Source organism: Lemur catta, chromosome 11 (genome assembly GCF_020740605.2).
Source record: "Lemur catta isolate mLemCat1 chromosome 11, mLemCat1.pri, whole genome shotgun sequence".
Classification (NCBI taxonomy): domain Eukaryota; kingdom Metazoa; phylum Chordata; class Mammalia; order Primates; family Lemuridae; genus Lemur; species Lemur catta.
The window spans coordinates 4,717,737-4,742,146 of NC_059138.1; the positions used below are offsets into that span (position 1 = coordinate 4,717,737).

The 24,410-nt window shown below is 53.7% G+C and overlaps 1 protein-coding gene across 7 annotated transcripts in view; it reads left to right on the forward strand.

Annotated features, from left to right (window-relative positions):
- The window catches only part of PRKAG2 (protein kinase AMP-activated non-catalytic subunit gamma 2), a 242,932-nt gene that overhangs the window by 135,106 nt on the left and 83,416 nt on the right, over positions 1–24,410 (forward strand). For all 7 annotated transcript variants that reach the window (XM_045565350.1, XM_045565353.1, XM_045565352.1 and 4 more), the window contains one exon: positions 19,634–19,836. In XM_045565350.1, coding sequence (XP_045421306.1) covers positions 19,634–19,836 — 203 coding nt within the window. The remainder of the gene's footprint in view (positions 1–19,633; positions 19,837–24,410) is intronic.

Below are 24,410 nucleotides of genomic sequence, written 5' to 3' on the forward strand. Positions count from 1 at the left end.
CGCATCCCGCACACGGGCCGAGCATCGGAAGCCTGATGACCTATTTCCTGTTAAATAATGAGACAAAAGCCACCTTGCTGAGAACTGCATTGCGGGATATCAGTGGGGCAATTCCATTACCCTTGTAGGCAGCGAAATATCGGAGGTGTAGAAGTCTCCTACTGACACACACTGTTGCTGCTCTTTGGGGGCATTCATGCGTGGCAGCCTCTGGCATCAGGCCACTGTCCCCTCTCCCACCCTCATTCTCCCCTCTGTCCCCCAACTTTGCTTCGTCCCAATCTTTCTCAAAGACCAGCCGCCTTTTTCAAGAACCACCCGCTGCCTCCTGTGAAGGCCGGAGCACTTTGCCGTGTTGCAGGCCCTGTGTCTTACTTGGCTTTCCTTTATTTATGAACATCTTTTGTTTTTCCAGAAAGGATTTATGGCATACTTCCTCATGAGCTTCCTCACATTGTGTCTTACAGGCTCATGCATTTCTTTCTGTCCCCTCAGCTTGGCTTTCTTACCCCAAGCACCGGCCTCCGCCTCGTCACATACCTGCCAACCACAGAACTGTACGGCTGGTGCCTGGGAAATACCTGTCGCTTCATTGATTAAGTGATTTATTTCCAGGCAAAAAGTAGTATGAAAGATAGTATGAATATCCTTTTGCTATTTCTTAGTTAAAAAATAAACATCCTGACAAGGAGGCGCCTCCGCGACAAAGTTGCCAAGGTGACAGGAGGGAAGCGCTGCCCCATCTCAACCCCAGTGGGTCTGAGGCTCTCGGGCTTCGGGCCACCGAAGCTGCTCTTTCTCAGCAGGGGGCTGAGGCGGGACTGGACCGTCACCACACGGTGTCCGGCCAGCATTCGGCTTCTCCCCGAGGTCCGCTGGGGCTCGGCCAACAGGCAGCCTCGCTCGGGGAGGAAGGCAGCCTTCGCGGGGGATTGCAGAAATATTACCCTAGTGACTGCGGCCGTGCCCTCATCACCACCTGCACGTTTGGTTTCTCAGGGGTCTTCTACTGCCGTGCAGGTGAGCTTCTGCAGCCGGCATCGCTGGTGCCAAGGGCCGGGGCAAGGGTCAGAGGAGAGAGGTGGCCTCAGACATCATCAGGGCATTTGGGGACACCTGGAGCTTCTGGAAGGGCTCTGCCGACTTGCAGTCATTTCCTGCCCCCTCTCGCTGGGATTCCGCGGAGGAGCATTGGATCTGGCCGGCCATTCACATGCTGGTGTGACGCGACCCGCTTGTCGGGCCTTGTGGCAGGTGTCTTTGCTCAGGGATCCACCCTGTAGGTGCCTCGGGGGGGCCATGGGGCCACATTCCAGGCCTCTAGACAGGTCTGCCAGGGGTCGGTGTAGGTATTTATGGCACCCATTCTGCTCGTAATGTGGAATCCCTCAGAAGCACATCTGGGGACAAAGGACGGGGAGTGTGTTTGAGAGATGAGCCCAGGCAGGACAGGCGAGGGTGGGAACGTGCGCCGTGGAGGCAGAAAAGCCAGTAAGACCATACTAAGCGGGTGAGAGGTGTGGACAACTGGAGCTCGGCCTCCCAAGGGACGCTGTGAAGTGCCAGCTGGATGCTCCCGAGAATCGTCCCACTGAGTACAGGGAGCCCCAGGGCATGTGTCTGCTCAGAGGGGGCCGGGGGCCTTCCACGCACAGGATCCTGCCCAGCGAGGCCAGCCGGGGCTGCGCCTCCACCCCCGTCCCTCCAGCGGCCCTGGTCGGGCCTCTCCTTCCGTGCGCTCGTTCGTGGGCTCGTTCCCCTGGCTCAGGAGGGGAGAGCTTGCCCAGCCCCGCCCTCGCCTGCAGTGGAGACCTGCTTTTCACGCTGGGTTTTAACTTCTGAGGCCCTGTGTGTTGACAGTGTGATGATGACCGGGGAAGGTGAGGGGGACTTCTTGAAATCTTCCATAAGTGGGGGTGACTTCCTCTTAGCCGGGGGACATTGAGGCAAGGAAAGAGGTCCTTGTTCTGAGCCAGGGAGGGATGGCAACGTCCAGGGCCGAGCGACGCAGCCAGCCTGGGCCCGCAGAGGAGGCTCCGCTCCCGAAAAGCCCCCGTCCCACCTGCCCCAGGCCACAGAGCAGCTGCTGGGCCACATCCGTGATGAGGTCCTGTGGCGTTGCGTTGCCACTGATGTCATAGGTGGCCTCGGGAGCAGCAACAGGCACGGGCTGCTGCATGGTGGGCCATGAGAAGGCCCTGGGCTGAAAGTGCCATGAGCTGCGGCTGAAGCCTGTCAGCACCATGCTCTGAATTCTAAAGAACAAGGAGCAGAAACGAGGAGGAGGAAGAGGAGGTATGGGGTGTGAAACGGAACGAAGGCCCGCTGAGCTCTGGCAGCCCTGGGCAGGGTGGGGAGGAGGCGCCATGTGAGTCTAAACGCTGCCTTCAGGGGTGTGTTGGCATCTCCAGCAGGCAACACCGGGCCCTGTGCTGGCGCCAGGCCCACCCTCGGACCCCTGAAGAGCAAAGCCACCCTGCTGCCCCGTGGAGGTGTCCCGTTCCGGAGCTCAGATTTGACGTGTGCTTTCCCTGGTGGCTGCACCGAGGCCCAGGTTGTGAGTGACCGGCCCTCGCTAGCTAAGGGGCTAGAGCGCGTTGCTGGAGTCCTGACGACGTGGGTCGAACGAGGACAGGGACCTGTCTCCTACCAGTGTATTCCCAGCCCCTGGCTCGGTGTCCAGCACAGCGCAGGCACCCAGCTGGCCCATGAGTGACGATTCTCATGAGCAGATACAGAGTGGCTGCCACCAACGCCCACTTCCATTTTAGGCTCTTCCTGTCCGGAGTCTGTCAGAACAGTTCACACTAGGGCACTCTGCCTTGTCCTCCCCAGGAAGGTGACAGGTATTTTATCAAACAGCTTTCTCTGGAAGGAAGGCTGAAGAGTGCCAAAGGTCGAAGTGACAGACTGTGATTTTGTGATCACGTCAGAGGCAGCAGGTTTAGCCGTGACTTGGAGAAACAGGTGACTGTTGCTTTAATTTACACAACACGGAGTCATCAGACTCAGCCCAGCTGCAGGCTCCATGCCCAGGGACACACCCCCACCTCTCCTGTTATGTCACCACGGCAGCCCCACCAGGTGTCATGTAAATGTCACATTACCCTTGGCAGGGCTTCTCGGATAGCACATCGGAAACTTGGCAGCAGGAGGGCCAGAATGTCTGACGTTTCCCTGGACTCCCTCCTGCCCCAGGCCTGCTGACCCGCTCCTGGTCCTGTGACCACAGCCCAGAAGGAAGGTGCGGCATTGGCACAGAGGGACGGATGGCTTCTGACCAAGAGGGACTGGGGCAACCCCAGGAGATGTTTAGGAGCAGGTGTGCGTCTGACACATTCCTTGTTCTGGGCACTTTGCGTCCTGCGTGGGGGGCACAAGGAAGCCAGGCTGTGCAGGCAACTGCTAGCTGGTGTCCTGCAGGAAGAGGAACGTGTAGACCCGGGAAGGTTGGCCATCTCTCCAGGAAACAGAGCCATAACAAGCAACAGCAAAGCTAGGAGGGAAGGTTAGAAGGAAGCACTCAGTGATGTGTGTGTCACATGCAATGGAATAATCCTCAGCCCTAAAAAGGGAGGGAATTCTGACATGTGCTACAACACACCTGGACGAACCCTGAGGACATTATGCTTGGTGGAACAAGCCATTCACAAAAGGATAAATACTGTCTGATTCCCCTGATGAGGTCCTTAGAGTAGTGAAATTAATGGAGACAAAGTAGCATGGTGATTACTGGGGGTGGGGGAGGGGGAGTTACTATTTAATGGGTACAGAGTTTCAGATTTGCAAGATGAGAAAGTTCTGGAGACGGATGGTGGTGATGGATGCTCAACGATGTGAGTGTGCTTAACACCACTGAACTGTGCACTTACAAATGGTCAAGATAAATTTTATGTTATATGCATTTTAACATAATTAAAAATAAATTTTACAAACGATTAGACAGTTTTGATCAACAAATTAGCTTATTCCGTGTCTTAGTCTGTTCAGGCTGCTAACAAAATACCATAGACCGGGTGTCTTATAAACAACAGAAATTCATTGCTCACAGCTCTGGGGGCTGAAAGTCCAAGGACAAGGTGCTGGCAGATTTGGTGTCTGGTGACAGACTTTGTCCTGGCTCATAGATGGTGCCATCTCACTGTGTCCTCACATGGTGGAAGGGCCAAGGGGTTTCTCTAGGTTCCCCCCCCTTTTTTTTTTAAGACAGAGTCTTGCTCTGTTGCCCAGGCTAGAGTGCAGTGATGTCATCATAGGTCACTGCAACCTCAGATTCCTGGGCTCAAGTGATCCTCCGGCCTCAGCCTCCCAAGATGCTTGGAACTATAGGCACGTGACACCACGCCCAGCTAATTTTTTCTGTCTTTAGTAGAGACAGGGTTTTGCTCTTGCTCAGGCTGATCTCAGACTCCTGACCTGAAATGATCCTCCCACCTTGGCCTCCCAGAGTGCTAGGAGTACAGGCTTGAGCCACCTAGGGTCCGTTATAAGGACACTGACCCATTCATGTGGGCTCCACCCTCAGGCCTAATCACCTTCCAACGACCCCACCTTCTAACTTCATGGCCTTGGGGCTTAGGGGTCAACAGGGACAGAAACATTCAGACCAAAGCAGTCAGAAAGTTTTGCTAACACATTTCTTAAATATTCATAAGCATTGGTTTGCTCAGCATATAGATTTCTTTAAAAAACCAAACACAACACTGCAATTTTTTAAAATTAAAAAAAATAAAGCCTGCTTCCAAGGTGATGCTGTGACTCAGAACCCTCCCGTGGGCCAGGAACGGCCTCCGACTGCCAGGGGAGGCAGGGGACTGGAGGAGGGAGGGGGGAGGTGTTTCCACTCCTGCGAAAGCCTCTCTGGGACACGCAGCTGCTTGGTGAGGGTCTCGCCCCTTCACCTCTGCTCACCCCGTGCGCCCCTCAGAGAGCCCCACGCTTGCTCTCCCTGTGGCTGGCTCCGGCCTCCTGTGCTGCGGGTCCCGGCCTGCCCTGGGCAGCCGACACTGTCGGGCTTTTCCGTGTGCTGGACCTGTGCCAACAGCCCCTGTGGACAAGACAGTGACCCACTGGCTTGTCCACAGCCACGGGTGCCAGTCGGTCAAGGTACCAGAGGCCCCTGCCCTCGGGAGCGTGTTGAAGGCGAGGTGGGGTGAGCCTGCTGGCCAGGGCCTCACAGGGGTGGGGTGCAATCTCCTTCCTGCTCCCAGCCTGACCTTTTAGCTCTGTCCTGCCCCCTCCCTCCTTCCCAACAGCGGGGCAGGGGGCACCGGCTGTCTGGGCATAGCTGGCTTCGGGCAGGGAGGGAGCAAAGTGCCTGGGTGACAGGCCCAGCCCAGACCGTTCAGCCCCTAGGGCGCCCGGAGCGAGAGCTCACTCCTTCCCTTTGCCCCCCCTCAGTGGCTCCGTTCTGTCTCCTTCAGGAGGTGACCTTTGGGCCAGAGGGAGACGGCGCCCAGCTGCTATTTTTACTAGAGCAGGTCTTGGGCTCCAGGGCTGAGGCAAGGCTGAGGTGTCCCCATCAGAGCCCTGCCTGTCCCTCCTTCCAGGTGCCCCCACCCCCCCAACTCACCTTAGAGCACTTTTTTAGGATTATTGAGGTATTACTTACATACAGACAAATTCACCTTTTTTTAAAAGTGTGCAGTTCTGTGTGCTTTGACAAACATAAACAGTTGTACAATTGCCACCACCATCAAGATATAGAACAGTTTCATTGTAGAACAGGACTGAAACAATATTTTAGTTAATTCTGTGATGGCTTGCTTAACTTATAGCTAACAGCCAGAGTCCACTTTTGTATACAAGGCTTGCTTGCTTAATTTATAGCTAATAGCCAAAGTCCGCTTTTGTATACAAGGCTTGCTTGCTTAATTTATAGCTAATAGCCAAAGTCCGCTTTTGTATACAAGGCTTGCTTGCTTAATTTATAGCTAATAGCCAAAGTCCGCTTTTGTATACAAGGCCTGCTTGCTTAACTTATAGCTAACAGCCAAAGTCCACTTTTGTATACAAGGCTTGCTTGCTTAACGCTTGGTTGCGATAAAGAGCTAAAAAAAAAATATATATATATATATAAAAGACCTGTACTCCCGCTGCGCGGGGTCCCTGCCCATAGAAAGAGACCACTGCGTTGGTGCTTGGGGCTTGGACCCTAGTTCGAACTAGTCAATAAACTCCTTTGCCTTTTACAGCCTCAGTGACTCTGTCATTCTGTTCCCGGGGCCGAGGGAATCTGGCTCTAACATCATCACCCCAAAAAATTCCTGCATGCCCCTTTACAGTCAGCTTCTCTTATCCTCAACAAACACTGGTCTTTTTTTCTGTCTCCTATAGTTTTGCTTTAGAATGTCATATATTAATAAATGGAAAAATATAGCATATAGCCTCTTGGGTCTGGCTTCTTTCACTTAGCAAAATGCGTTTGATACTCATCCTTGTTGTTGCATATAGCAATAGTTCTTTCCATTGCTGAGTAGTGTTCTACAGTATGGACGCACCAGTTTATTAATTCACCAGTCAAGGAACATTCAAGTTGTTTCCAATTTGGGGCAAATATGAAGAAAGCCACTAAAAAATTTGCATTCAGGTTTTTGTGTGAACATGTGTTCGTGTCTTCTAGGAGTGGCATTGCTAGGTTCTATGGTAAATGCACATTTAACTCCATAAGAAACTGTCAAACCATTTTCCAAAATGGCTATATGATTTTGCATTCCCACCAGTGACATGTGAGAGTTCATGTTGTTCCCAGTCCTCACCAGCACTTAGTATTGTCAGCTATTTTTTAGCTCATCTAATAGGTGTGTAGTGGTGTCTCATCAGTTTTAATTGGCATGTCCCTAGTGGTTAATGATGGGCAGATGCCATGGGTTTTCATGGGCTTATTTGTCAACTGTGTATCTTCTTTGCTGAAGTAGTTGTTTAAATCCTCTGTCCACTTTTTTATTCAGGTTTTTTTTTTCTTGTTGCTGAGTTTTGAGAGTTCTTTATATATTCTAGATACAAGTCCTCTATCACATGTGCATTTTCAAATACAATCAGCCCCCATATCTGCAGTTTCTGCATCCTTGGATCCAACCAACTAGGGATCAAAAATATTCTCAAAAAAAATAAAGATACAATAAAAAATAATACAAATCAAAAAACAATACAGTATAACAACTACTAATATTTACATAGCATTTATATTGTATGAGGTATTATAAGTAATCTAGAGATGATTCGAAGTATTCATGAGGATGTGTGTAGGTTATATCCAAATACCATTTTATATGAGGGATGTGAGCATGCTTGGACTTTGGGATCCTTGGCATGTTGGGGGGTGGGTGCGGTTCCTGGTACAGATCCCCATAGATATTAAGATCTAGGGCTGAGTGTGTTTCTCCTGGCCACTGGTCTTAACAGTGTCTTCGGAAGAGCTTAGGTTTTACATTTTGATGAAATGCGATTTATCCACTTGTTCTGTCATGGCCGTGCTCGCTGAGCACTCTGTGGAACAGAAGCTTAGTGCCACACGGGCCCTGCAAGTGTTTCTGGGGCAGGGTGGGTGCAGCGGGCCCTGCACGGGCTGTAGGTGCAGCCGTACACAGACTCACTGTCACTCACGCTCGGGGGAGGAAGCAAGATACCTAAAGAAACAGCCATGGCATGCCATCATTTTATAATGTCGGAATGTGCGAAGAGCATAAAAAGAGCAATGATTCACTTTAGAAGCCATCGAAGGCCTTACAAAAATGTGCGTAGCCAACCATAGATGCTGAAGCTGTGGAGTCAATCAGAAGATAAATGGGAAAAAAACACTTCCTGAAGCACCGTGTTCAGATATCATTTTCACACACCTGTTCTAGAAACCTAGTCACGCAGGCACCAAAGAGAAAATTACATGGAGGTGGTGTGTGCTGACTCGGTACCGCTGAATCCACGGGCCGTCCTTCCCTCCCCTCGTGGCGCCTTCGTGACAACTGCCCTCTTTGGTGTCAGCTAACTGCGTCTGGGCCGCCTTCAGCAGACTGGGATTAACAAAGTGTGAGCCTTGCAGGCGAGAGCAGTGTGTGGAAAGGGGAGGGCGGGGCATCCTGGAGATTTGTCAAGTAGATGAGGGGTCTGGAAGACGGGGACCCTAACATCGTGCGAGCAGAGGGCTGAGTTCTCCGTCCCCGGTGGTGGCCACGGTGCCAGACACGGGTGCGAGAAGCATTAGGAATTCCAGGCTCCCCAGCGAGACGGGCCCTTTCCCAATTCCCTTGGGTTGAGCTGTTACCTCTCTATTAAAAGCACAAGAAAAAAATTCGGATACAATGCTGTAACCTTTTATTATGGCCCCGAACTCCAGAGTTGTTGTTGCTGTCGAGGGCAGAGGTGAATCCTGGGTGTGAGATTCTGGATTATCTTTGAAAGGATGCAGCTGGTACGTTTGTTTCCACCACGCGATGCTTAATTCCCTTTTATTTGCAACCTTCCTTCCTCATCTCGTGGAGCATCGTCTTGTTAATCACGGGAGGCGTTCAGCCTGCGAGCTCAGCGCCGTCTCGTGCTGTGTGAGGAGAGCCAAGCTCAGAGCCGCACCCTAGGCAGGAGCTCTGCGGCAGAGCCAGCGGCCTGGGTGCCTTCCCAGCCTCCCCACCGTCTCACTGGCACCTGACACCCGGAGGGCCTGACAGGCAGGTCAGATGATGTTTGAGTCAACAGAGCCCGGGAGAGCCGTGGTCAGAGTCCCGTGGCAGCTGCCGCAGCAGCACCCCAGGGAGGGAGTGCCCGCCACTGGCTGCAGCAGCCACCTGGCCTCCTGGGAGGTCCAGGAGGAAGGGGAGAGCTGGGCAGAAAACACTCTCATAAATGGTGTCCCCGGCCGGGCTGCAGCCTCCTGCTCTGTTGAACGTGGCTCTCCAAAGCAGAGGTTTGGGAACATGCTCCTGTGGTCCACATGGCATCATGCCCTGTAGAATAGTGCCCTCTTGTTTCCCCAGAGAGCTGTTCCCCTGGAATCAGCCCAGGACATGCCTCCAGGAGGGGACAGTGGCTCAAAGCCCTCCCTACATCATCCAAAGCAGTGAGGCTGGGTGAGCTGAGGGAGACCCCCAGGGCAAGGCCAGACAGCCCAGGAAAGCGGCACAGCTGGCGGCCACATTTCCTGAGCTGTGGGCTCCCGAGAGGTCTGCCTGGATGGGGAAGAGCTATCGTCGAGGACTCTGAGCAGATTCCAATAGCCAAATTGCAGAAAGTATAGAAAAAACTCAAGATGTAATTCCAGATTTTAAAAACTGTGCTGTGGAAACTGTGGTGTGACAGGTCCCCATGAGGCAGGATCTTGATCTGGGTTATCACGCCGATCTCTCTACCTAATCTTTGGCCCCATCTTCTCCTATTAAGGGTCCCACAGAGATTTCTGAGTCTGGGCTTCAGGCTGCAGAGTGAGCACCTCCGCTGTGCGAGGCGGGGACTGTGAGAGCCAGGCCCCCTGCAGGAGCAGGAGCCAGGGAGGTGCTTTGAGTGCTCTCGGAACACAAGTTCTTAAAACCTGACATTTGAGTAATTAGAAGTGCCCTGAAGTTATATGAGAGAGAGAGATTTGTGTATTCATGCTTCATTTATTGATGTCATTAGATTATCAAAGCATCCTGCGACCAGGAAAGTTTAAGAACCACTTCTTCCCCAGTTTCTGAGGAAGTTTCCACAGTGAAGAAAGCAGGAATCTCCAGAGGGGCTGGAGACAGAGCAGGGAATGTCCGGGTCCCAGGCACAGCGTGGGGAGCCCACCGTGGGTCCCCTGGTCAGTGCTGGGACAGGCCAGCCGACAGGGGCCTCTAGGGAAGAGGCATCTTTCAGGGCCTGGTGGCCACTGGACCTCCCCTTAGTCACATCTCAGCAGGGTTAATTCCAAGTTTCCCTCAAACCAGATCTGCTGTGTGTACTTGATAGGCTGGCTTTATTGGAACAGTTTGCCTGAACGATGCTGTGTTATAAACAGGCATCTCGGAGAAATCAGGGTTCAAATGACTTTCGTGAACTTGCAGAGATGTCTAGTCCTGATCTAACAACGCGTCTGAGCAGGGCAGGGCGCCTGGGAGTTGCTGCCCAGGACTGCCATGCCCCGTCCTGTGGCCGGTGGCAGAAAGCCTTCCCCTGCCCACCAGGCACCTGGGCATTAGCCTGGGAGTGTGAAACTCCATGGGTCTCCTACTGAATTGGGGTCCTTCCCTCCTTTCTTCGTACGAAATGACAGTCACTACGCTGACCCAGGAAGGAAACCAGGTGCTGCCTCCTCTTCCTCCCTCTCTTCCCAAATCCAGCCTGCAGAGCCTGGGCTTCCGACCCCTCCACCCTGTACAGCCTATGGGAGGGGTGGGGTCTGGCTGGAGGAGCTCTGTGGGGAGGAGTGTGGACACTGGGAGGCAGCCTAGGGCAGGCACCGGACCCCAGGCACTTGCATCACCCGGTGTGGATGTGAGCTCTCCCCTGTTACCGGCACAAACCGTCTTCTCCCCGGCATTCCAGGGTGTAAACCTCTCTCTGGGCACAGGAAATGAGTGCTGGGCTGGGGGTCTGAGGACTGTCATTGCCATGTCCCTGCTCCTGAGCTGGGTGTGGGTCCTCACTTCTCAGGGCCTGCGTGTCCTTCCCTGAAAATGAGGCTCAGGGACCTTGTCCCCTAAGGTCACTGCTGTTCTAACCACCTGTGATTCTCTTGGGGGGGGGGACTGTGCCGATTCTGTCCCGTTTGGCAGAATTAGTCTATGCAGCACTAGATGATGCCTGTCGCTTTTGTGATCCCACAAATACTGGTAATCAGAGGACTGAAGTCGCTAATATTTCCCCTTCATTGACAGATTCTTAGCAAATCGCTTTTCAGAAACCATTTTATATGGGAAATGGTCTGTTTTAGAATCGCTCTCTCACTAAGCAACTGATGGAGTTTTTTTTTCCCTCCTCCCGGAGGATCGCCTTTTAGCGTCAACATCAAAATGCACATATGCTGTTACCTTTTGCTCTAGCGAAGTACAGAGTGTTATGCTTTGGGTCCATGAAGTAGAACTCCGGCCTCCAGGTGAGCACGAAGAAGGTAGAATTGTAAAGGGCGGGGCAGACGGCAGAGGGCAGGACCATGTTGTAGAGACTGGTCTAAAATTACCCCTTCAAAATTCCCGTTTCCTCGGCCCCCCCACTTCTGTTTTGTCCTGTTTTGTTTTGCCAGTTTACCTGTACGAATACCCTCGTGCTAGAACCAACCACATAATACCTAGGGACAGAATGCTGCTGGGTGTACAAAGCCCTGTAAAACTGTATTTTCCCTGGATTCCTTTTAGGAGGATAAGAACCTTAGAAAATGTCCTAAGAGAAGTTTGTTTTAATAGAGGTTTTCACCTTCTTCATACCATAATGCTTTGACTCCAAGATGACTCAGATATTTTCCAACCTTTTTTTTTTTTTTTTTTGAGACATCGTCTCACTCTGTTGCCCAGGCTGGAGTGCAGTGGCATCAGCCTAGCTCACAGCAACCTCAAACTCTTGGGCTCAAGTGATCCTCCTGCCTCAGCCTACTGAGTAGCTGGGACTACAGGCACACTCCACCATGCCTGGCTAATTTTTCTATTTTTAGAAGAGATGGGGTCTTGCTCTTGCTCAGGCTGGTCTCGAACTCCCAAGCTCAAGCAATTCTCCCACCTCAGCCTCCCAGAGTGCTAGGATTATAGGCGTGAGCCACCATACCCAGTCCCAACATATTTTGAATAGTTTCAATTATATTATATATTCAAATATTATAAAACAGATTCTTAGGGCCTGTAACCAAAACTTGCAGCCCCAAACCTTACACCAAGTGAGTGAGTTGAGAGTGAGCTCAAGTGGCGCCTGAGCCAGAGCCCTGGTTGTAAAGCTATCCGTGCCAATCCTGAGGGAAAAGTCCAGAAACCAGCCCTGAGAGATGGGACCCTGCTGGGGTGGGGTGGGGTAGGGAGGACCCTAGGAGGGTGAGAATCTTGTCTTTTTGGGAATGAGTGATTCTGCAGCATTCAGAGCCAGGCCTCAAAGCACCCGGCTAGAAAGGGGCAGAGGGACCCGGGAGGGCTGGCCCGGCACATGTCCTGGCACGACGAGTACTGCCGGCGCCTCTGCACGAGGCTGTCCTTGGCTACTGGAAGAGTAATTTCCATCCAAGACTAGGAGGCTTGGAACCCAGGAAGAAGAGAATGTGTCTCTCAAAGCAGGGAGCTCTGAGAACGAGGGCTGTGGTGCTAGGATCACGCGGCCATGAAGAATGGGAACTAGAGATTACTTCAGAAGTTTCTTCTCTGTAAAAAGAGGGAGTTGGGTTAAATGAATGATTCTGAAACTTGTCTGACCGTCCGAATCACCTGGGGAACGTTAGAAAACTCAGATCCCGGGCTCCACCCCAAACCCACTCAATCAGAATCTTCCAGGCCTTGTGGGAACATGTGTTCACGGGGCCCCCAGATAATTCTTACGGGGTGTGGGAGCTGCAACCTGAGAGCGTGGCAGCTGTCCCTGGGGCTTGGACACTCCTTGCTCGGCTGCTGGGTGCGACCCAGCAGGGATGGAGAATGGGGACGGCCCATACCAAGGGTTTTGCTCAAAACCTTCCCATGGGCCGTGAGGACAGACACAGAGATGTGAATCTGGCATCTTCTATTAAGCCAGATATTAAAGACATTTGCAAAAAGTCTAAGATAAATGCCATCCCTTTTTAAAATTGTCTTTTAAAAATATAGATTGGTGTGAAACTACTCCAAAAAAATTAGGATCCCAAAGAGCTTTCGTTTGTGTGGGTCAAATGTGTTGGTATTCACCATGTTAGAAATTAAAACTAAGGAAATTTTAAAATAGTAATTCATTTACAAATAACAACAGTGAACTTACTACATGTTAAAACAAATAACACACTTTTTAAGAGTGTAAAGGGGCCCTGAAACCAAAATGTTTGTCTATGGCAGCGATTCCCAGAGAAGCCGAGGGTGGTCCGGGTGGGGCAGTCCGCGAGCACAGACGTCTTCCAGAGTCCGTATTCGGAGGGTCGAGGGATGTGGGGGTGGAATGGGACAGGCTGAGCAGGCCGTGGTCATTCTGGAACGCACCCCACCAAAGCAGGTGGGGACGTGGTCTTGCAGAGTGTCCCAGCAGCTCACACTGTGGCTGAGGGGAACGAGAACCAATGGCTGGAGGCCCAGCCAGGCCTGCTCTGTGCAGGGCGTTCCTGCCTCCGCAAACCGAGCAGCAGCCCTTCGTGGGTTACGGAGCAAGTGAGTCACCTGGGCCTAAAGGTAATGGGGTGAAGTGCCATTTAATGACCTGATGTGTGGCACTTGGAACTGCCTTGGTGGTCTCCAGCTCTTTCAAATACCGTAAACCGTCGGTCTCTAAGTAACGGAGAAGCAGTGATTAGCCTTGGTCTCGTCTCGACCCCTCTAAAGGTGTGCACCTTGGCCACCTATGATGGGGTGGATGGTGTGATGGCTGTGGCTGGGACCGCCCAGAGGAAGACCCTCAACTTGCCAGCGTGGAGTACGTTGGTATTTCTCACCTCCTCACCACACCACAGCGGAGGGACCACGGGTTTGGAGCTGGCCAGGGGTGAGCTCCAGTGTGAACCTCAGGTGCACTGAACTCTTGCCCTCCTTAGCAAGGCAGCCAGAGATAGCCCAGTACACTCAGGTTCTGACCCACAAGGTCTTTCTCCCAAAGATCTCACCAGCTCTCGGGTCCACGTGGTCATTCCGTGCTCCAGGGTGCTTTGCTTTTTTTTTACCTCTTAATCATCACAGAAAGCCCACGGGCAGCTCAGATTTTCAAATAGTGAACTAACGGTCTGAGCTCGCTCTTCTGAGGCCACAGAGCTCACGAGTGGTGGCTTTAGGGCCACGCCAGGTTGGCCCACTCCAGAGCCCCGTTCCTTCCCCTGCACCGGGCAGGCCTGCCCCTGGTTTGGGAGTGGAGGCTGGAACTTGCCTCAGTTGGGGTGGGTAACAGAGGCACCTTCAGCTGGGATTCGGAAGGGGCTTTTCACAGAGGAGCGGGCAGAGTTTCAGGAGCTGACGGGGAGGGCATGTCACGGCTGACACCCAGGCACAAGGCCTGGGGGGCAAGGGAAGGGGGAGTTGCTGGAGGCAGAGTGGGTGGGAGGCGGGTGGAGGGCTGAGTGCCACACCTCTCTCTTCTCCAGCCACCAAGCTCCTGCCCGTGCCTTCCCCTGCCCAAAGCCATTCTGGAGCCAGAGAGCCAGGCAGCGCCCGCTGCAGCCCTGAGGCCAAGCCCTGGGACGCTGAGAGCAGAGGTGGTAAAAACTGAAGGGCGAGGGGTGGTCACGGCTGAGCACCATGCAGCCGTCTGGTCTACCTGCTTTGTTTGTGCCAAGGACAGGGGCTGATTTGTTCAAGGGCCATGGCTAGTTAGTGGTAAAACCAGACCCAGAGCTTGGGGCTTCTGGAGTCCAGGCCTCCGTTTCCACCCTGCCCGGCCGTCCTGCTGCAGGGGTGCTCACTGCCTCCCCTTCTCTGCAGACACCGCTCCTGCCAGCAGGGCCAGGCCCCATGAAGTCACCAGCCCGTGGCTCCCTGGTGTCTGGAGCCCCTTTCGAGGCGTTCTGTGTGGCTGCCAAGAGCCTTCTCTGCTCACTCGCTGGGCCTGTTCCCTGGGCCTGGCTGCTGCCCGGGAGAATCAAAGGCATTGTTCACCCTCGGAGGCTGACAGCACTCCCAAACAAAGTCCTTAAGAAGCAGGAGAAGGGGGGAAGCCTTCTCAGAAGAAACAAAACGGGGGGACCTGTCTGTCCTTTGGCCCGAGCCTTCTCGGGTTACTGTTGCCAGAGCGCAGTCTCGTCTGGGCCCCTGGGAAAGGCGCCTGAACGGGCGCAGATCCGTCTCATCTTCCAGGGTCAAGGCCCAGCGCCTATGGCCTTTCTCTGCCGCCCTCCCTCCCCCAGCCTCGGCTCGCCCCTCTTCCTGAGCTCCTCCTGCTTTGGTATTTCACGCGTTTGGCACTGGATGCTTGGTGCTTGGTGCTGTTGGGTCTGTTTGTTTTTGTCCCGTTTTCTGAAGCCAGCCTGCAGGGAGGGCCTGCCTCTGATCCATCTCGGCTCACTCCTCCCTCAGCGCCTCCAGCCCCTGGCCACGGCAGCTGCCTGAGAGTTACCGATTTGCCGATGGTTTTCCTGAAGGAGCTGAGTCTGGCAGCTGACCCCATGACTGGGAAATAGGTTGGTCCATTTTAAAGTAATGGGGGATTGTGTAGGCAGGGCCCCACTTTCCCCTTTGTGGATGAATGTGACGCCAATATTGAAAACAGAAAAAAGTTCAGAAATATCCCTCCTGCTGCCCTTGCCTTTCGTGATCGGTGTCCTCCCTCCTGGTCAGGCAGCACAGACGTGAGTACGGTCTCTGCGGACCCCTGTCTCCACTCTTCCTGGCTGGCATGGAAGAAACCTGCTTTGGGGAAACCCGTCCCCGCCCGCCTGTGGCCGCATGCAGAGCCCCAGGTCCCCCTGCCCTGCGCCACTCACCCTCCCCAGCCCCTGCAGCACCCGGCGCCTCCCACACTCTCCTTCCGTCAGCCTGTGACACCCCACTTTCTGGAAAAGCAATTTGTGCAGCTGAAATGTGACTTTAAATCTTGGTGTTCTTTCTCCTGGTGACGTTCCAGTTGAACTGTGGCAAAAGGGTTTGGGATTCCAGGTCAGGACAGTGGAGTTCAGGTGTGATCCCTGCCATTTCCCACTAACGGCCGGGGATAAGTACCAACTTTCTCTAGTGACCCATTTCTTCCTCTATAAAACAGGGTGATAAACCTGCCCCCCTCAGGGTGGCTTGCGGGGCAAGTGGAGCAGAGAGGGAAGCATTGTGTGAACAGGAAGGCGCCGTGCAAAACAGGTGCTGCTGCTGCGAGACTCTGCCCCCCCTTAACACATTCAGGTATCAGTGAAAAGAGAGGGCATATTCTTGGATCCAGGAAGGTTCTTTCTGTGCACCCCACACTGCACAGACACTCCTAATGCGCACATGGTGGGTGAGCCTGTGCTGACATGTGTCTGACATTTTACCTGTCCCCTCCCCTCTCTGTGGTCCAGAGTGGCGTCTGTTTTCCCCACAGGAACCACAGCTCTGGGAAGGGAGCAGGGCGGGGGCGGGGAGGCCGGGTGGAGAGATGGAAGCATCTTTTGAACTTGGAAAGAGTGACAGAGAATCATCCCGTCCCAGCAGAAGCAAGGTGCCCGCGCCCAGGTGGAAAGCCCGCTCGCTCCGGCCCCTCAGGCAGGGCAGTGCGGCCGGGCCCACGCAGGGCTGGGCGGCGGCGTCTTGGCTCAACAGCGGAACAGTGGCTGGAAAAAGTCATTTTCTGAATAGACAATACATTCCTGTGATGTAAGATTTGAAAAAAATAGACAAGGGTATATGATGAAAGTCTTCCCTGCCAACTGTTCCCTTCCCTGGAGTCAGCCAGTGTTTCCAGATCCTTCTAGAGATACTCTAGGCATAATCAGACAGACTAGAGATGTTCCTTTTCCCTCTTCTAAAACGACAGTGGTGTCATTCCATACAGCTGGCTCTGCGGTTTGCCTGTTCACTTGCTGCTGTGTCTTGGAGATGAAAGGAATGAGGCGGCTTGTCGTGTTCCAGCAGGGCCCACGGCTGCCTTGCGATGGGCCATGATCAATGTAGCCTCTTCCTCTTGATGAGCGTCTGCGTCTCCAGGCTCTGCTCCTAAAAGCGCCGTGGTAATGAGTAACCCCATCCACCCCGCTAAGCAGTTACACAAACATGTGGTGGAAGAAAGTCCTAGCCACGCCAGTTGGGTCAAGCAGCACGCGCATTCCTAGTTTTGTGGGTGTTGCCAAGAGGCCTCCACAGAGGTACCCGTTTCCTCTGGGCCTTTGCACAGGCTGCCTGGGCGCGGTTGGGCCAGAAGGTGCGCTAGGTCTGCGGTCGAAGGCACAGGCATGGAGGGCCGGCCTCAGTTGTGCCCTGAGTGAGGATGGACGTGGCTGAGGGCGAGTCAGAGCCCACTGGGGCCAGCCCCCCTCACACATGAAGACCCCAGGCCCCAGAGGGGTTTGCCTGAGCTGCTGTCACAAGTCCTTAGGACGTGGTGGCCCCCGACCGCATCCTGTTGTGTGCTGCCCATCAGGGCCCCGCACGCCCGGGGAAGCAGGGGCACAGCCCCGGGGAGGCACCACAGAGGGGCTGTGTGTCCCGTGGGGCGGGGGGCGGGTGGACAGCATGGACAGGAGTGTTCCCGCCTGACTCCCACCAGGGGAGCCAGCCTGTTCGAGGTGTGCTGTGGGGACCAGGACAGTATCCCCACGGAGGACTCTGTGGCTGCAAAGAACCATGGAAGGACATGCCACCTCCCCACCCCGGGGTCCAAGGCCCGGGCTGTGCCCCTCTCTGCAAACGAATCAGCCCGAGAGGCCTTCTTGCTCTTTTGCCTGTAGAGCCCTTGAGAGGCCTCGGGCTTGCCTCCCCACCTGGCCCGTGTCCCTGTTCCTCACCGGGCTGTGGGCGTCCCTGGGGACTGTCGGAGCCTTGCAGCTGGTACCTGCCCGAGGAGGGCCCTCTGCGGCCACCCTGCGGGGCCACCTGTCTCTCCAGGGGAGCCGCTAACCACGCTGGAGTCTTGCTGCTCTCCTGCTCCCTCTCCTTCCTCCTGGCCCACCTCAGAGCGGGGCTGGCTTCGCAAGACCTTTGGGGGAAGCCTCTTATTTTTCAGAAGAGTTTGGGGTTTTGCTATTCGGGGCCTTTTCTGTTTCAAGTGTTTAGTCCTGTGAAAACAGGAGCAATGGAGCTTTCTGTCTCCCTCAGCAGCCCGGGGCTCCCAACAGGGATTCCCGCTGGCCCCACTCTGTGCTGTGAAGGGGGTGTCAGGAAAGGGACACTCCTCCCTTGATATGTCGCTAAACTCCCCCCAGGGAGTGTATGTGGAAAGGGGGAGAAGGTTCACACTGACCTCGCGCCTTCCCCTTCCTGCCCTTTCTCTCCATATGTCCCGTTGGCAGCAGGTGTTTGCCAACCCCCTGCCCTTCGGGACAGTTCGGGGGCTGTAGGACTCAGAGCGGGTGGGCAGGACCTCTGCCCTAAGCCAGGTGGCAGATCTCACTGGGCGGAGGAGACTTACGTATTTTATATTTGGTCTGAGTGCTGAGCAGTCTGTGGCTAACGGATAGCACACGGGACAGCTGGACGTGCTTTTTGGGCTCAGGGCACACAGTTGGGACAGGGAGGTTAGGAAGCTGCTCTGGGGGGGGGCAGGAGGGGACACACACGGCCGAGAGACTGGGTGAGGGGGACCCAGGCGTCCCGCTCAGTAGCTGACCCTTCCTCGCCTAGGCCAGACGTAGCGAGAGGTGCCCCTTGGCCTAAATCAACAGAAGCTTATTCTCCCAGTTCTGGAGGCCACAGTCCAAAGTCAAGGTGTCAGCAGAGCCAGCTCCCTCTGAGACCCGCAGGCGAGGACTCTTCTTTGCCTCTTCCTGGCCTCTGGGGGCCCCCAGCATCCTTGGCGTTCCTTGGCTCGCTGCGGCACTGCAATCCCTGCCTCCCGTCCCCGGCCTTCTCCTCTGTGTGGCCTGTTGCTGTGTTTCTCCTCCTCCTCTCTTGGGGACACTAGGCCTAGTGGACGAGGGCCCACTCTAATTCAGCAAAACCTCTTCTTAACTTGATTAATCTGCAATGACCCTGTTTCCAAATAAGGTCACATTCATAGCAACTGGGGGTTAGAACGTCAGTTTATCTTTCTGGGGACAACTCAACCCATAACAGTTCTGTCACGATCAGCTGGACATGGCAGTGGTTGCTGCCTCAGTGATTGCATGAGCCCCGACGGGGTGGACGGCCTTTCACTGCTGGCAGCTTCATGTCCCTGTGTCCCTGCAGTTCTCACTGACTCCAGTCCCCCTCCCCACTCTCGCCCCCACCTGCTGTTATCCGTCTCAAGTCCCGTTTCCAGTCCCACCCCTTCCCGAAGTCCTCTGTGGCATCTGTCCTCCGCAGTGGAGTCTCACTACTGCGAACTCGCAGCAGCGATATTCACACTGCGCATTTGGGCGTAACAGCAGGTCTCGCCTGCGTCTTCGGGTGGGATGTCCTGTGGCTTCTGCAGCACTGAGCCCGGTCTCTGGTGCACGCTGTGAGCTCCCAGTGTCTCCATGAGTATGGGGCCATGACGCTGGCTCCTGGCACCACACCAGGGAGGGGAGGTGGGGAGATCAAACGATATTTGACTAAGTGGGGGAACAGCACGTGTGTGTGAGTGTGTGTCTGTGAGTGTGTGTGAGTGTGTGAGTGTGTGTGTGTGAGTGTGTATGAGAGTGTGTGTCTGTGAGTGTGTGTGTGTGTGAGTGTGTGTGGGGGGAAAGTCTCCACCCAGATCACTGCTGGCTGTTCGAGCACCCCCCCTCCCAACGAGGGGATACTGCCACTTGGGTTATGCAACCCCAATTGGATGACGAGGGCATTTCTGGACACAGATGATTCTGAGAGACTGAAGTAGGGGTTTAAAGCTTCCCCCAGCACTCAGAATTTAATCATTTAGATTTTGCCCTGTGAGATTTTGGCACTGGGCAGCAGGGCAGCCTGGGTCTGCCTCCCACAGCCAGACCTCTAACCGCTCTGCGCCTTTCTCCTCCTCGCAGGCTCTGGCCTCTCCTCGTCTCCGTCAACACCCACCCAAGTGACCAAGCAGCACACGTTTCCTCTCGAGTCCTATAAGCAAGAGCCCGAGCGGTTAGAAAATCGCATCTACGCCTCCTCTTCCCCTCCGGACACCGGCCAGAGGTTCTGCCCATCCTCCTTCCAGAGCCCGGCCAGGCCTCCGCCCGCGTCGCCGACGCACTATGTAAGTGTGGGCCCTGCGCTGGGGCGGCCTGCGGGCCGGGAGGGCGGGCTGGCCCTGGGCCGGGCACTTGGCCTGCACACAGCTGCGGCCACCAGTGTGCTCTCCTGGCGTTTGGGGTACATTTTATCACAAATCACAGGCTGAGAAAAAGTGGCGAGGGCGCGCGGGGAAATGAAAATCCAGTGGAAAATGGTAACATCTGGTGCGCGACCAGGAAAAGTTTTTTGTTCGCTCAGCTTCCTCTTAAAAATCATTCACTGAACGCTTGTTTTTGAATCTACCTTGATTGGGATACTAAAGTAATTAGGCAAAGCAAAAAAAAGTAAAACAAATAGAAATTTTATTCTTGAGTTTCAACATTTAAAGTCTGACATCACGTGACTTGGGACGCCCTCTCAGAAAGGGGACACGGGGAGGCAGATGCCTTTGCAGCCTTCAGAGGCTCAGCTGAGCGGGTCAGGGACAGTCAGCGCAGGGAGCGGCCTGGCTGCAGCACTTAGGCGGAGGCCCCATCCGTCACGTAGTTCGCACCAGGTACCGCAGGTGCCAGTGTCATTCCTGTGCCCTACGAGGACATGGGAGCATCACTAACGTCTGCCTTCGTGCATGTAACTATTTCATCCAGTTGACGTGTTAGTCCCCTGCGGCTGTCGTAACAAAGTACCTCCAACTGGGTGGCGAATGGAAATTTATTCTCACAATTCTGGCGTCTGCAAGTCCAAAATCAGGGTGTTGCAGGGTCACACCCCCTCCAGGGCCTCTCGGGAGGACCCTTCCTTGCCTCCTGCAGCTCCTGGAAGCCCCGGGCGTTCCTTGACCTGTGGCAGCCTCACTCCGTTCTCTGCCTCTCTGCCTGTCTTCACGTGCTGTCTTCCCTCTGGGTCTGTTTGTGTCCAAGTTTCCCTCTTCTTCTAAGGACACCCATCATGTTGGATTGGGGCCCACCTAATGACCTCAGCTTAACCTGATTACACCTGCAAAGACCCTATTTCCGAGTAAGGCCACGTTCACAGGTACAGGAGTTAGAACTTCAATATATCTTTTTAGGGGACACAATTCAACCCATAACTGTTATTGTCTTTTGGGGGGAGATGGGTTTGCAATCAGAGAACTCACCATGGTGATCTGGCAACGGACAGGTGGTAGTTTCGAGTGCGTATAAAATTTGCTCCATTACAGTCGGATTTTGTTGAATGTTTTTCTTTTTCTTTTTTTTTTTGAGACAGAGTCTCACTTTGTTGCCCGGGCTAGAGTGAGTGCCATGGCGTCAGCCTAGCTCACAGCAACCTCAAACTCCTGGGCTTAAGCAATCCTACTGCCTCAGCCTCCCGAGTAGCTGGGACTACAGGCATGCACCACCGTGCCCGGCTAATTTTTTCTATATATATTTTTAGTTGTCCAGATAATTTTTATTTCTATTTTTAGTAGAGACAGGGTCTCGCTCAGGCTGGTCTCGAACTCCTGACCTCAAGCGATCCACCCACCTTGGCCTCCCAGAGGGCTAGGATTACAGGCGTGAGCCACCTAGCCCAGCTGAATGTTTTTCTTTAAGCACTAACTTTTCCTTAGGAACTTGGCTGATTGCATTCATTTTGCTACAGGCATCATCTTCATGGAGGAATGTGAGTTGCTTAAAGACTTCTGACAGTCTGAAAATATTTAGATATAATTTATCTCTGCCTTTTGGAATAAAAAAACACTTTCTGTAAACAATGACCATGAAGATCATGTTTACAAAATCTGTTCCCATGAATTTTATTCTAAAATTGGAAAGGGGGTGGGTGATTAATCAGACTGTAGTAGACAGCACTCATTTTATCATTTATTTATTCAGCAAATACTTACTAACCAACTGCCATGTGCCCAAAACTGTGCTAGCATGGGCAATAGGATGACAAATATGTGACTCGTACTGAGACGGGGACGGTTTGTTTTATTCACCACTTGATTAACAGCATTGTGCATTATGCACAGGAGGGTTTCAGTGACTACTAATTTCACAAAAGAAGAGCTTTTGCCTATTTGAAGGGAACAGACAGGTAAATCATTGCAGTAGAGTATGATGGAACCTGTTTGGTTTTTGTGGGAGGAAACACCCCATCCTGTCCTGGTGAGTGACAGAGCTGATCCCAGAGAAAGCAGAAATTGTTTTCAGCAGGAAAGAACAATAGTGAGCATTGCATTTGCGGGTGAGTCCCCTGGCTGGGCATGGAAAGAATGTTGGGTGTGGGTAGAACAGGAGCCCAGATGAGTTGCAGTGTGAAATAGGCTAGGCCTGGTGACAGCTGAAAGGTGGAAAGAAATGGAATAGTGTTAAAAGTAAAGAGCTATTTTGGAGGTAGAATTGAAAGGAATTGGAGTGATTGATTAGTGGAAGGGGAAAGAGATGAATCGAGGGTGACTGCAAAGGTCTTGCCTTAGAAAAGAGCATGGGTGGTGGCTGCATTTGCTGGGAGGGGGCGCCGAGGGGGGAGAGCAGCAGAGTGTGTTCAGCTCACGAATGTGTGTGCGTCCGTGGAGGAGGAGGTGGTCCAGTAAGGTGCCCAGGGCACATTCTAGTGCAGGTGACCATAGGGCAATTGGGTATGTGAGTGTGGAGCTAGAAATGAGGATTTGAAAATCATCCAAATATAAATGGTAGTTGGTACCGTAATAGTAGATGAAATAATCAAAGAGATGTATGGCAGATAAAAAGAGAGCCAGAAAAATGTGGGCATCTAAGGAGCAACCAAAGGAGAAGGCTTCTGAATCGCCTGGAAAATGAGCAGAAACTGCGCCAGCAGTGTCCCGGAAGCAGCAGGAATGTGTTGTGTTTCCCATGTTTGGAGGGAGTGGGCGGCGGTGTCAAATGCGACAGGCTGGCCACGGAACGTAGGACTGAGGTCGCCGTGGCTCTGACAGGAACACTTCAGTGGCGTGGCCAAGAGCAGGAGCCATTACAGTGTAGGCTGAATGATGACGGGGTGGAGGTCTCTAGTGTGGGTAACTTTATCAAGAACCCAACGTGAAGGGGAGGAGGGGGGCTGTAGCTGTGAGAACGGAGGTGGCGCTGTATTCCTGTCACTGGGAATGGATTCAAACGCTGATGGGGAAAGAGTGAGCAGAGGGAGCAATAAAAGCAGGAGAGGAACGTGGCAGGCCTGGTCCTGCAGGGCCGGGAGGCGGGAGCAGGCAGGGGAGGTGCTTGTCTTGGACCAATGGAGGCATCTTCCCACGGGCTGAAAACTTCCACGCAAAGGTGTCAGAAGGATCAGCGCTTTCCCCAGTTCCACAGCCCTTACTCCTGCCCCCCCTTTTCTTCTAGGAATTTCACTCTTGCCCTGTGTCTTGGGTCAGAGTCCCTGGAGGCAGAGCTTGAGGTTGGATTTCGGAGAGTTTGTTTGTTTACTAAGGGAGTGCTCTCGAAAGGAACCTGTGGGGGATGAGGAGGAAGTTTCAGGTGAGATCCAGCCTCCGCCTGAGGACAGGAGAGGAGCTCTGAGGTCTAAATTGCACCAGGATTCGCCCTGACTGGAGGCAAGGACGCTGGGCTTTTGTACCTTCGTAATAGGCAGCCTTTAGTTAGAGGATTCCCCAGGGTGAGGGGCATGCATCTCCAGCTGAGATGGCTCCTGCCACCCAAGAAAAAGCCTCCTCAACAGTGGCAGGCGCGAGCCATTAGCACCAGAGCCAGTTGAAAAGAACCCAGGGCATGTCCCACAGGCTGGATTCTGCATTGCCATCTCCCCTCGCCCAGCTGATTCACGTATCCAGCAGAACTGGGCACAGTCTTAGATGGTCCAGCGTTGCTATGACAGAGCACCTGAGGCTCGGAAATATACAAACAAAAAAATGGTGCATTTGGCTCATGGATTCTGGTGGCTGGAAAGGTCAAGACGGGGCAGCTGCATGGGGTGCAGCCTCGTGCTGGTTCCGCTCGTGGCAGAAAGCGGAAGGGGAGCAGGTGTGCCCAAACAGATCGTGTAGCAAGAGTGAGAAGCTGAGGAAGCCAGGCCCTCAGGAACTAATCCATTCTGGTAGGAGAACTCACTCACCCCTGCAGGGGGGCATTAATTTATTCACGAGGGATCCACCCCCATGACCCAAACCCTCCACTAGGCCCCTCCTCCCAACACTGCATCGTTGAGGATCAGATTTCAGTGTGAGTGTTGGTGGGGAGAAACCACAGCCCACCCATAGCAGGTGCTATATCAGTTTTTCTATGGCTACGTAACAAACCTCGCCAAAGCTTACTGACCATTTACTTAACTCACAGTCCTGCGGGTCAACAGTTTGGTTTGGGCATTCTTCTGGTCTTGGCTGTGCCTACTTATACTACATCTGTGGTCACCTACCGGGTCACTTGGGGACTGGCGGGACCAGAGTGGCCTCAGCCTGAACAGCTTGTCTCTGTTTCACATGGTCTCTCCTCCAGCGGGCTGACCCTGACATGTCCACATGACTGTGATGCGGCTCCAGGAGAGGGGGAAGGTCCCTTGAGGCCTAGGCTCAGCACTGCATGCGTGGCCTACCCGAGGCAGAGCCTGTTTCCTCTCCCCTGGATCTGGGTTGGCCTTATGACTTTCTCTGGCCAA